Source organism: Sphaeramia orbicularis, chromosome 24, assembly GCF_902148855.1.
Source record: "Sphaeramia orbicularis chromosome 24, fSphaOr1.1, whole genome shotgun sequence".
Taxonomy (NCBI): Eukaryota; Metazoa; Chordata; class Actinopteri; order Kurtiformes; family Apogonidae; genus Sphaeramia; species Sphaeramia orbicularis.
The window spans coordinates 20887218-20899957 of NC_043979.1; the positions used below are offsets into that span (position 1 = coordinate 20887218).

The following is a 12740-nucleotide window of genomic DNA, read 5'->3' on the forward strand; positions in this document are numbered from 1 at the left end:
GGATCAAAAACAGTGGTTCTAATGGAAGAAATAGTGCGTTTTAGGCACACTTGGGAGACAGATGGTAGTCTTGTAATTTTCTTTTGTTTACAATGTGCAAATTTTAGTTGGTGGGCAGAATTTTAAAGATCATGCACAAATGAACAACTTTTGAATTCTAACCTTATTTAAATTGTGAAAAATAATTTGAAGTTTTTTAACACAAAGTGCAAAGTGTGCCTAAAAAGCGCACCTGGATACTGGAGGGTTAAAATGATTTTGACACAACTGGTTGTTAATATCTTCAGTGTAATTTTTGTATTTCTTTTTAATTATTATTGTTTTTTTTATATAATTATCTTTTTATTGAACATTATAAAATACATTCCACATACAGCTGGTACATAATGACTGAGTTTTTGTTTTTTGTTTTTTTTCTTTCTCTTTCCACTCTCCTCCAAATGTAATATCTTTTAAATTAAATATGACAATCAAAAAATAGAAAATATAGAAAAAAAAAAGAAAAAAAGAAAGGTAAAGATATCCTCATTCTTTTGCTTTAAATCAAATTAGGGAATGACCATTCCTTTCCAAGTACATAAATAAAATTATGCCCGGGACTTCGTGGTTCTATGCATTACACCTTACATTTTGCCCGGTTACACTGACAGAGTTTTACTATGTTACCAGTGCAGGGAATATATTAAACCAAAACAAATACACAAATATAATTGACAAGAACAAACCAAACCTCTGTAGCATGAACTAGGGTTTTTTTTTTTTTTCCACAATATACATCTCAGATAAAATCAGACCTAATTGGTTTTATGTACTCTATCCAGTTTTCCCAAATTCTTTTAAATCTATCCACGTCCAGTCTCAGAGAAAAAGTGAGCTTTTCCATCACGTAAATATTGTGTATTACCTCAACCCAGTCCTCAACCTTAGGTACCTCATTCTTCATCCACTTTCTGGTAATTGCTTTTTTGCTTGCAATCAGCATTATTCTATAAATATGTTTGTCCCCAGATCTAGAAAAGTTTATGTCCAGTTTCCCCAGATATAGTACCTCAAATGTACATGGAAGGTCTGCCTTCAGTACTTTTTCCATACAATTCTTAAGCTCCTGCCAGTAGCTACCAATGGAGAGACAACCCCAGAATACATGGAAATGGTCAGCTTTATCATCTCCACATAATCTCCAACAGTTTGTGTCATGATACTTTGTCTGTGCTGGTGTTCTAAAGAGTCTTATGATGTTCTTCCACCCGTGTTCTCTCCATGATAAGGAGCAAGTTGTTCTCCACTGCTGTTCATTTATCTCATCCCATTCATCCTCTGATATGACAATGTTTGCCTCGTAATTTTTGTATTTCACAGATTCATCAGGCGGGCCGGATTTGGCCGCATGTTTGACACCTGTGCTGTTGACCCTTTTCTGTCTTGTTTCAGTTTGTATGCTGTGAATTTGTTGCTGAAGTGCATTAAAAAAAGGCAGACTGATACCAGTGAGAGTTGGTTTCACAGTTTAGTGAGACAATCACTTTCAAAAGAGTGAACAGAACAATGTCATGGCAAAGTTAGGATTACCTTCTTTAAACTGTAACCTTCAAATAATTACATGACTATTTTTGCTTAATTGCACAAAAAGTACACATTGTACATTATAAGCATTATATACAAACTGTGTATTTCTTTGGTGTTTTTGTTCGTGTGTTGTGGAGGTCAGTGTCTGTTGGTCTCAGCAACTTGTACCCATTGAAGTGATGATACCCACGAAAGTGCTTGTAGCGAAGCCGGGATCCAGCAAGAGCTGCTCCAACATTTCTCTGCCTTTTTCTCTTGTAGTCACTGAACACATAGCGCTCTGCCATGTGGTCACCAGCCGGCCGCCTGGTACAACACACACACATAACCACTTATATTATTATATTATTCCTGATTTGCAATTTGTTTTATATCATGTTCAGGCTCTTTCTTATGATACCTGCACTTATGATACGCTACATGCACTGTAAAAAAAAAAAAAAAAAGTAAAAAAAATGATATTATTCCGGCAGCAGGGGTGCCGAAAAAATACTGTAAAATAACGGAAAATAACCATCTCATAAAAATACAGTAATTTTCCATAATTAAAATACAGTTTTTTGCCTTAAATTTACATGAGATTTTGCATTTTTTTTGGCATTTTAATGTTTAATAAAGAATATTTTCATGTATTAAAACAATGAAATTACCTATAAATATATATGCAAATAATTTTCAATGAGGCTAAGGTGTAAAATCCACAGATAAAAATTGTATTTGGACAATTTGCTTAATTCAAGATTTTTTTTTTTTTTGCTTAATTTTTGCAGAATTTTCACTTGTTCCATTGGCAGATTTTGTTGCTTAATTTAAGATTTTTTTTTGCTTAATATTTGCATAATTTTCACTTGTTCCATTGGCAGATTTTGTTGCTTAATTTAAGATTTTTTTGCTTAATTTTTTGCATAATTTTCACTTGTTCCATTTTTGCTTGAATTAAACCAAAAAAAAATCTTGAATTAAGCAAAAAAAATCTGCTAATGGAACAAGTGAAAATTATTTTGGTAAGATTTCTTGAAATAAGACTTTCAAGATGTATTGTCTAAAAGTAAATTCTGTTATCTCACTTACAAGTTATTATGTCTTATTTTAAGTGTGATGAGATATTTTGACTAGAAATGAGAAAAATACATTTGGTAAGATTTGGATTTTTGCAGTGTATATTGGAAAGTATGGAGCTATGTTGAAACAAAATTAAATTAATTTGATATAAACTGCAGCTGCATGTGGTTATAGTTAATGATAAATCCAGGTAGTATAAGGGCATACAGAGTGACTGGACGTGTTAAAAACTACAAATCTGGTTTGGTTGCTCAGCTAAGATGTGACAGTTATCAGCTTATCAAACACATGAGAGGTCACAAATAATTTGCAATGTGCAAGTGCATATTTTTTTGACTTTTTAATGTTTAATAAAGAATATTTTCATGTATTAAAACAATCAAATTACCTATAAATATATATACAAATAATTTTCAATGAGACTAAGTTGTACAATCCACAGTTTATCAGTGCTTATACATGTTATACATTCACAAAAATACATTTATTCAACATTTTTGTTGTGAAACCTCCCGTAATTACACAAGATATTTGTCAATTAACAAACAAGTCTTGTTAAACTTACAGAACAAATACTTCTTTAATGGTTGTCAGTAATTTTATCTCGTTTTATTTATTTATTTTTTTACAGTATTAAACTTTAAATTAACAGTTTAATCTCATAAATAGAAAATAAATATTTTTGAAACTACAATACATTTGTAAATGTATTTTAACTGTATTTTTCTATGAAAAAAAAAATCTTTTAATAAATGGAAATTTTACAGTTATTCACAGTTACAGTTGTTTCATGTTCTTTTACATATGATATGTAAAATCGCAGTCTATTTTTGTAATTTCATTGATATTTTACTGTATCTTAAAAATACAGGAAAAATCTGTAAAATAAATGGTAAAAATTCTGTTAAATTACAGATTTTTTTTTTACAGTGTGTGTGTGTGTTTATCTTACCTAAGAGTGTATTCATATTCTTCATCCAAGAGAAGATTCTCAGTGTGTGGTTCTCCTCTGTGCTCAGATCAGCGATGTTAGGTGGACTGTCATTCTCCTGGAAAAAGACATGAGACAATCAGGACAAAGATGTAAAAACAAACAAAAAAAAGAATACATTTGGTTTTATAGGAATAAATGATCAAATAAAGTTGCTTTGTTACCATGTACCTGTAAAACGCGTCCTGGCAGAGGGGTCATAAACTTCACGGCTCTCTCGATGTTCGATTGAAAATGTGCTGCTGCTACGTACTCTGCAGAGTTTAGCCAACTGTTAGCGAAAGTCACCTCTACAGTGGAGTAGGAACTCTGCCTGCAGAAAAGAGACAAAGGCATAGAGAAATACATACACTATACGGACAAGTATTGGGACATGTTGAATTCAGGTGTTTCTTTTCTAACAGGGGTCTGGGATACAAAACAATAATGACAAAATTATAATATAGTTTTATATAGTGATAAATGTCATTGCATTGCATTGGTTAGTTTGGTTTAAATTATTTTCTTTGCTTCCAAAATGCCTCAGAGATGGTTTTTACTTAATTTCTCTCAACGTCGATTTTTTTTTTTTTTCTTTTTTATCTATGACTATGATTTTAAATATTCTACCTCCTAAATTTCTAAAATAGTTTTTGTGCTGTGATTGTAAATAATAATTTTCTGGGTGGATGGATGGATGGATGGATGGATGGATGGATGGATGGATGGATGGATGGATGGATAGATAGATAGATAGATAGATAGATAGATAGATAGATAGATAGATAGATAGATAGATAGATAGATAGATAGATAGATAGATAGATAGATAGATAGATTAGACTAGATTAGATTTGATTAGACTAGACTAAATTACATTAGATTAGAGTACATTATATTAGAGTAGATTAGATTAGTCTAGATTGGATTCAATTAGACTAGATTAGACTAGATTAGATTAGAGTAGATTAGATTGGATTGGATTAGATTAGATTAGATTAGATTAGATTAGATTAGATTAGATTAGATTAGAGTAGAGAAGATTAGATTAGACTAGATTAGATTTGATTAGACTAGACTAGATTACATTAGAATAGAGTAGATTAGATTAGACTAGATTAGATTACATTAGAGTAGATTATTTTAGCTTCGATTAGACTAGACTAGATTATATTAGATTAGACTAGATTAGATTAGATTAGATTAGAAAAGACTAGATTACATTAAATTAGACTACATTATATTAGATTAGACTAGATTAGATTTGATTAGACTAGATTAGATTAGACTACATTAGATTAGATTAGATTAGACTAGATTAGATTTGATTAGAAAAGACTAGATTACATTAGATTAGACTAGATTATTTTAGAGTAGAGTAGATTCAATTAGACTGGATTAGATTTTATTAGACTAGATTAAATTAGACTACATTATATTAGATTAGACAAGATTAGATTAGACTACATTAGTTTAGACTAGATTAGATTAGATATGAATAGATTAGACTAAATTAGACTAGATTAGGTTAGACTAGATAGATAGATAGATAGATAGATAGATAGATAGATAGATAGATAGATAGATAGATAGATAGATAGATAGATAGATAGATAGATAGATAGATAGATAGATAGATAGATAGATAGATAGATTTATTACAGGCTGTTGCATGCTGCAGAGGCATAAGTTGAAGCCATCTGGGCTTTCCAGTAAAGACCGAGGAGGGCATCTTTCTTCTCATTGTCAGGAAGAGGAGACTCAGCTGCAGCCCTGAGACCCTTCAAACACAAAGGGAAAATATTACAAGTCATAAATCAGTATCTACAGTTTGCATGTGCTTCCTGGATGTTTTGCACTTTTATTGCTTTGCCATTGCTTTCATAGACAATATAATTTAACATTTAGAAAAGAATGTACAAATCATACTCAGTGTATGGATGAAAACAAATTTCTACAAAGCAACATCAATTATTTTAAATAACATGATGTAAAATAAGTGACTGCATAAATATTCACCCCCTTCCAAATGAAATAAAACAGAGATTAGCTGAGTACACACCATGAAGGCAAAACAACTCTCCAAGCAGCTTCAAGAAAAGGTGGTTTGTAACGGTAGAGTGTAAATGCATGCAGAAAAATACAGTAAAATCCTGGAGAGTGATCGGATTCAGTCTGTAAGATGACTACAACTTAGGAAAAGACTTATTTTCCAGCAAGACCAAGGTTATAATAGTTTTGGATTTTTCATTATAGTTTAGTTTTATTTAGTTTTGACTTTTTTTTTCCTCTAATGCAGTTAGTTTTAATTAGTTTTTAGAGCAGGTTTGCTGGTTTTTACTAGTATTCGTTATTTTCTAAATGCTTAGTTTTAGTTTAGTTTTAGTTTTTTTTTTATTCAAATAAATCCCAGACAGGACTCTGCTGCTTTCTCCCAACTTTAGTCTCCATGTTTCCAGGTAGAGTGGGGACCAGAAGACGACTCTAAACCACAAGCGATGACAAGTGACGGACTGTTAAATATCCTATGGTGCCAGCAGCTAAAATTGCTTGAGGGAAATAAATTGATTTTATATCAATCCGACATTGACAAAGACGAAAACGAAGGGAATGTAATCCAGAATTTGTATCCGTTGTAGTTAGTTATGTAAACACACAATACAGTTTCAGTTAGTTATCGTTTTTTTTCTTTTAATTATAGTTTTTATTTATTTCAGTCAACGAAAATGTTTTCACAATTCTAGTTTTCGTCATTTTGTTAGTTTTCGTTAACGATAATAACCTTGGTGTACACTGAAAGGTACAAAGAAATGGTTTAAGGACAACATGGTGAATGTTCTGATGTGGTCCAGTCAAAACCCAGACCTCAGCCTAGTAGAGAATCTGGACTTGAAAAGAGGCTCAAGGTTCACGTTCAGTTTATATGGAACATGACAGAACCTGACTCATTTTCATTATTTTGTTTATTACTTTGATATTGAAGAGTTAAAGCCATGTTACTTTGAATTAATTAATATAAATTCAAACTGATAGTAATTGATTTAGATAGATTATTATAAATATTACATTATTTAACCCACTGTTGTATTGTGGGTGCCTCCGTCGCTACCACCACCTTAATAATACTAGTAAATTAGACTATTGGTATTATTAGTATATATTTTTGTGTTGTTGTTATTATCATTATCATTATCCTACTATAATGCATGTTTCGTGTCTATCTGGATCGATCAATGTTGCAGCACGGGAGGGTGTCATGCTATCATACAATGGCACCACGGGTACAATGCCGCTAGTTACAATAATTTTTATTTTCCCCTTCACTCTCCCCTCTCTTTTTCTCACTTTCATTCATACTCCTCTCTTCCCCTTTTCCCTATCGTCTCTTATCAATCTATATTATTTAGTTGCTCTTTATATTTATTATATTTTTCATTGTAATATGATGTTGTCGTTGTTGTTTGTCATTAGTCTGTCATTGTTGTTGTTGTTGGTTTGTTTATTTGTTTGATTTTCCTTTTGTTTATGTGTTGTTGTTGTTTTTCTGTCCATAATGTCTTGTTAACTATCACTAATTAAAAAAAAAAAAAAAAAAGAGTTAAAGCCAAATTATACCGACCATAATTATTGTTTTTTTAATCAATAAAAGAGTAAAACATCCAAAGTGTTATAGACAATGTATATTCATTAGATCAATACAAGACTCTATATTTGTTTTTTATAGTAAAACTTGTAATGTGTGCATGCATTTACAGTGTGTGTATTAGATGTACCTGATAAAATTTATCCCAATTATCAATGGCATCGGGGAAGCGAGTTTTACAGTCATCATAGGTGGTACAGTAGTCTTCTCCTGCAGGCTGCTGCATCTGGACCTAATAAAATGACATTCATTGTTAAAATCATCAGATTTAACATTTGTGCGTATTTAATTTTTATTTTATTTGTACACATACGGAAACTCCTGCTCCAAAGAAGCCCTGCTGTGCACCAGACAGGAAGGGTATGACAGAACCAAAGTAGTTGACACCTGGAGATACAAGCAGTCAGGTAGAACAGTAGGTATGTTTGTTTGTGTGTATAGATAGATAGATAGATAGATAGATAGATAGATAGATAGATAGATAGATAGATAGATAGATAGATAGATAGATAGATAGATAGATAGATAGATAGATAGATAGATAGATAGATAGATAGATAGGCTTACAAAGGCATAGATAAATAGATACACTGTACGGACAAAAGTATTGGGACATGTTGAATTCAGGTGTTTCTTTTCTAACAGGGGTCTGGGATACAAAACAATAATGACAAAATTAAAATATAATTTTATATAGTGATAAATGTCATTGCATTGCATTGGTTAGTTTGGTTTAAATTGTTATCTTTGTTTCCAAAATGCCTCAGAGATGTTTTTTACTTAATTTCTCTGAACATTTATTTTTTTTAAATCTATGACTATGATTTTAAATGTTCTACCTCCTAAACTTCTGAAATAGTTTTTGTGCTCTGATTGTAAATAATAATTTTCTAGATGGATGGATGGATGGATGGATGGATGGATGGATGGATGGATAGATAGATAGATAGATAGATAGATAGATAGATAGATAGATAGATAGATAGATAGATAGATAGATAGATAGATAGATAGATAGATAGATAGATAGATAGATAGATAGATAGATAGATAGATAGATAGATAGATAGATAGATAGGCTTACAAAGGCATAGATAAATAGATACACTGTACGGACAAAAGTATTGGGACATGTTGAATTCAGGTGTTTCTTTTCTAACAGGGGTCTGGGATACAAAACAATAATGACAAAATTAAAATATAATTTTATATAGTGATAAATGTCATTGCATTGCATTGGTTAGTTTGGTTTAAATTGTTATCTTTGTTTCCAAAATGCCTCAGAGATGTTTTTTACTTAATTTCTCTGAACATTTATTTTTTTTAAATCTATGACTATGATTTTAAATGTTCTACCTCCTAAACTTCTGAAATAGTTTTTGTGCTCTGATTGTAAATAATAATTTTCTAGATGGATGGATGGATGGATGGATGGATGGATGGATGGATAGATAGATAGATAGATAGATAGATAGATAGATAGATAGATAGATAGATAGATAGATAGATAGATAGATAGATAGATAGATAGATAGATAGATAGATAGATAGATAGATAGATAGATAGATAGATAGGCTTACAAAGGCATAGATAAATAGATACACTGTACGGACAAAAGTATTGGGACATGTTGAATTCAGGTGCTTCTTTTCTAACGGGTCTGGGATACAAAACAATAATGACAAAATTATAATATAGTTTTATATAGTGATAAATGTCATTGCATTGCATTGGTTAGTTTGGTTTAAATTGTTATCTTTGTTTCCAAAATGCCTCAGAGATGTTTTTTACTTAATTTCTCTGAACATTTATTTTTTTTAAATCTATGACTATGATTTTAAATGTTCTACCTCCTAAACTTCTGAAATAGTTTTTGTGCTCTGATTGTAAATAATAATTTTCTAGATGGATGGATGGATGGATGGATGGATGGATGGATAGATGGATAGATAGATAGATAGATAGATAGATAGATAGATAGATAGATAGATAGATAGATAGATAGATAGATAGATAGATAGATAGATAGATAGATAGATAGATAGATAGATAGATAGGCTTACAAAGGCATAGATAAATAGATACACTGTACGGACAAAAGTATTGGGACATGTTGAATTCAGGTGCTTCTTTTCTAACGGGTCTGGGATACAAAACAATAATGACAAAATTATAATATAGTTTTATATAGTGATAAATGTCATTGCATTGCATTGGTTAGTTTGGTTTAAATTGTTATCTTTGTTTCCAAAATGCCTCAGAGACAGTTTTTACTTAATTTCTGTCAACATTGATTTTTTTTTTGTTTTGTTTTATCTATGACTATGATTTTAAATGTTCTACCTCCTAAATTTCTAAAATAGTTTTTGTGCTCTGATTGTAAATAATAATTTCCTAGATGGATGGATGGATGGATGGATGGATGGATGGATGGATGGATGGATGGATGGATAGATAGATAGATAGATAGATAGATAGATAGATAGATAGATAGATAGATAGATAGATAGATAGATAGATAGATAGATAGATAGATAGATAGATAGATAGATAGATAGATAGATAGATAGATAGATAGATAGATAGATAGATAGATAGATGCAGTGTATAATAGTTAAGAAAAAGTTAGATTAAAAAGAAAGTAGAATTAGTAGACAACATGTGTTTTCTACCTATCACATAAAAACATAAAAACAAGTAATAAACATAATAAGAAACTGTATAATATTTTAACATTCTGTGAAAGAATATACTACTACACTGGACTTCTAATAAACTCTCTACTATTTCTGGATGGAGGAAGCTAATACTGGAGCGCATTCCGCCTGACTTTTTGACATGTTTGGCACATTCTAAGCTCGTCACACTCAGTCGCATTTGGAAACCCTGCTGGACTATACTGAATGAAATGTGTCCTCTGTTCTGTCTCGAGCTTTTATTTGCTCTTAAATGGACTTTTTTTTATCATATTATATAGATATGAATGTGATGGGAATCTATCTCTATGCTGGCTGTAAACCTCTATTTTTGTTTTGATTGTGGTGCTGAGCTTTTGTTTTTTCTTTGTTTTCTGTTTTGAAAAATGAAAATTTAATAAATATATTATTCATTCATTCATTTTCTGAACCTGCTTTATCCTCACTAGGGTCGCTTGGAGTCTATCCCAGCTACTTATGGGTGAAGGCGGGGTACACCCTGGACATTTCGCCAGTTCATCACAGAGCTGACATATAGAGACAATCACTCTCACATTCACATCCATGGGCAATTTAGATTCACCAATTAACCTATCAGTGCATGTCCACACAGAAAGGTCCCACCCCCCCGTCGACTGGTGTTAGAATCAAACCCAGGACCTTCTTGCTGTGAGGCACGAGTGCGATCCACTGCACCACCGTGTCCCCCATATATAAATGCATCATTAAAAAACAAAAACAAAAACATAAAAACAACAACAAACAAACAAACAAAAAAATTGCATACATTGCGTGTTTGTCATACTTACAGCCCCACCAGCTCTTAGGAGATATACACATAGTATCTCCAGTTTGCAGACCACAAGTTGTAGCACCAGTTGGGTCAGCGAGACGCCCTACAGAGACGACACATTTTCAGTTTGGGAGTGAGTCACTGAAATAAAAGCTACTGTAAGTTTTAAATGATTCACTGTATCAAGAAAACTATAAAACAAACTAAACTGACTCCCCTATATTTCATCCTACCTGATGTTAGCAGCCATCCAAGCTGCAGTGGCAGTCCCCAAACAGGGCTTTCTGTAGGACCTGGTCCCATGACTCCCAAAAATGGGTCCGTAGCAGCTATGATGAGCCGATAAAGGCTCATACGATGAAGGTAGTGCCAGGCATCAGGATTCAAAATGCCATTCTCAACTGGCAGGTCACCTAATTGATCAGTTGCATGGGCCCACATGACGGGCAGGCCACCGTCTTCAACAACGGCGGCGTTGCTAAAAGACACTGTACATGCCAGTAAGAGGCAGAGGACCGCCGGACGCAGCATGGCTGAGGAGCTGGACCTGCAGAAAGAGAAGTTGAGAGTTACTGTCTAGACTGAGAGTTGGCAAAGAGATATGAGGCTTTTGTACTTCCAGCGTATCTATTCTGACCCCCGCTAACCTGCATGAGTAAACACATACTTTTTTCAGTGGAGCCTTATTTAAAGATAGATCAGAGATTGTGTGCACAAAAAGTATGACCAAGTTAATCAAAGACAGAAAAGTCAATAGGCTATGAAGTTGAACGCGGGCAACGTGAGACAAAAGCACTCAGTCACCTCATGAAACACACTTTTCCGACAAAGATTAATTTTACATTACATGTAAAACACTGCCCTGCCCAGAAAACAAACAAACAAAAAATGATCATCTGCTTTTAACTAAGAAAATAGTTCGGATCATTCCATTGGATAGCTAGAAAAGCACCCCGCTAAGGCAGATCGATCAACCCCCTGATTACCACCAAAATTTAATCATTTGTTCCTTGTGCCAGTATCAACATTTCCTGAAAATTTCATCCAAATCCGTCAATAACTTTTTGAGTTATCTTGCTAACAAACAAACAAACTAGAAGCACTCGTAGAGCGCAGACCTCCGCCAAGGCAGATCAGTGTCCTGGATTTGGATGAAAATTTCAGGAAATGTTGATACTGGCACAAGGAACAAATGATTAAATTTTGGTGGTACTTGGGGGTGGGGGGCGGGCCACGAGGCCCCACTAATCTGGCTTGGCGGAGGTCTGGGCTCTACAAGTGCTTTTCTAGAAAAGACAGCGCAGACCTCCGCCAAGGCAGATCAGTGGGCTCCCGTGCCCCCACCCCCACCCCCAGTCACCACCAAAATTTAATCATTTGTTCCTTGTGCTAGTATCAACATTTCCTGAAATTTTCATCCAAATCTGTCCATAACTTTTTGAGTTTTCTTGCACACAAACAGACAGACAAACCAATGCAGACAAAAACATAACCTCCTTGACGGAGGTAACAAACAAACCCCGATCAAAACATAGCCTCTGACATTCCTTGGCGGAGGTAACAAACCCTTAACATGAAAAACACAAATAAAACTAGAAAAGCGCTCGAAGAACGCAGACCTCCACCAAGGCAGATCAGCCCCCCCCCCCCCCCCCGATCACCACCAAAATTTAATCATTTGTTCCTTGTGCTGGTATCAATATTTCCTGAAAATTTCATCCAAATTCATCCATAACTTTTTCAGTTATCTTGCTAACAGACAGACAAACAGACAAACCCCAATGAAAACATTACCTCCGCCGTTCCTTGGCGGAGGTAATTACTACATTGATTAATATTTCAAATTCAGTTTTTCAATTCTATCTGATGCGGTAGCTTCTCATTTCTTCAACAACCATCAGTTTATTATGAAGCATAAAGACTGGACTGTGGATCAGTGGAAAACATCATGTGGTCTGATGAGTCCAGATTGACGATGTTCCACAGTGATGGATACATCAGGGTGGAAA

General features: G+C 33.4%; 1 protein-coding gene across 1 annotated transcript; it reads right to left on the minus strand.

The window, feature by feature from the left end:
- Window positions 1-1720: 1720 nt before the first annotated feature.
- On the minus strand, window positions 1721-11262 carry leg1.1 (liver-enriched gene 1, tandem duplicate 1). The gene is made up of 8 exons (XM_030128559.1): window positions 10965-11262; window positions 10748-10834; window positions 7555-7628; window positions 7372-7473; window positions 5261-5379; window positions 3791-3932; window positions 3581-3677; window positions 1721-1872 (listed from the first exon to the last, which is right to left on the minus strand). The coding sequence occupies exons 1-8, from the start codon at window positions 11260-11262 to the stop codon at window positions 1721-1723; spliced, it is 1071 nt and encodes a 356-aa protein (XP_029984419.1).
- Window positions 11263-12740: the final 1478 nt, after the last annotated feature.

What these genes read in the sequence shown, in the direction of transcription:
- leg1.1 (XM_030128559.1), bottom strand. Translation starts at nt 11,262, where the DNA reads ATGCTGCGTCCGGCGGTCCTCTGCCTCTTACTGGCATGTACAGTGTCT. An exon ending in TGGATGGCTGCTAACATCAG is followed by an intron (nt 10,835 to 10,964) that starts GTAGGATGAAAT and finishes TCGTCTCTGTAG; the next exon opens with GGCGTCTCGCTGACCCAACT. An exon ending in GAATATGAATACACTCTTAG is followed by an intron (nt 1,873 to 3,580) that starts GTAAGATAAACA and finishes GTGTTGTACCAG; the next exon opens with GCGGCCGGCTGGTGACCACA.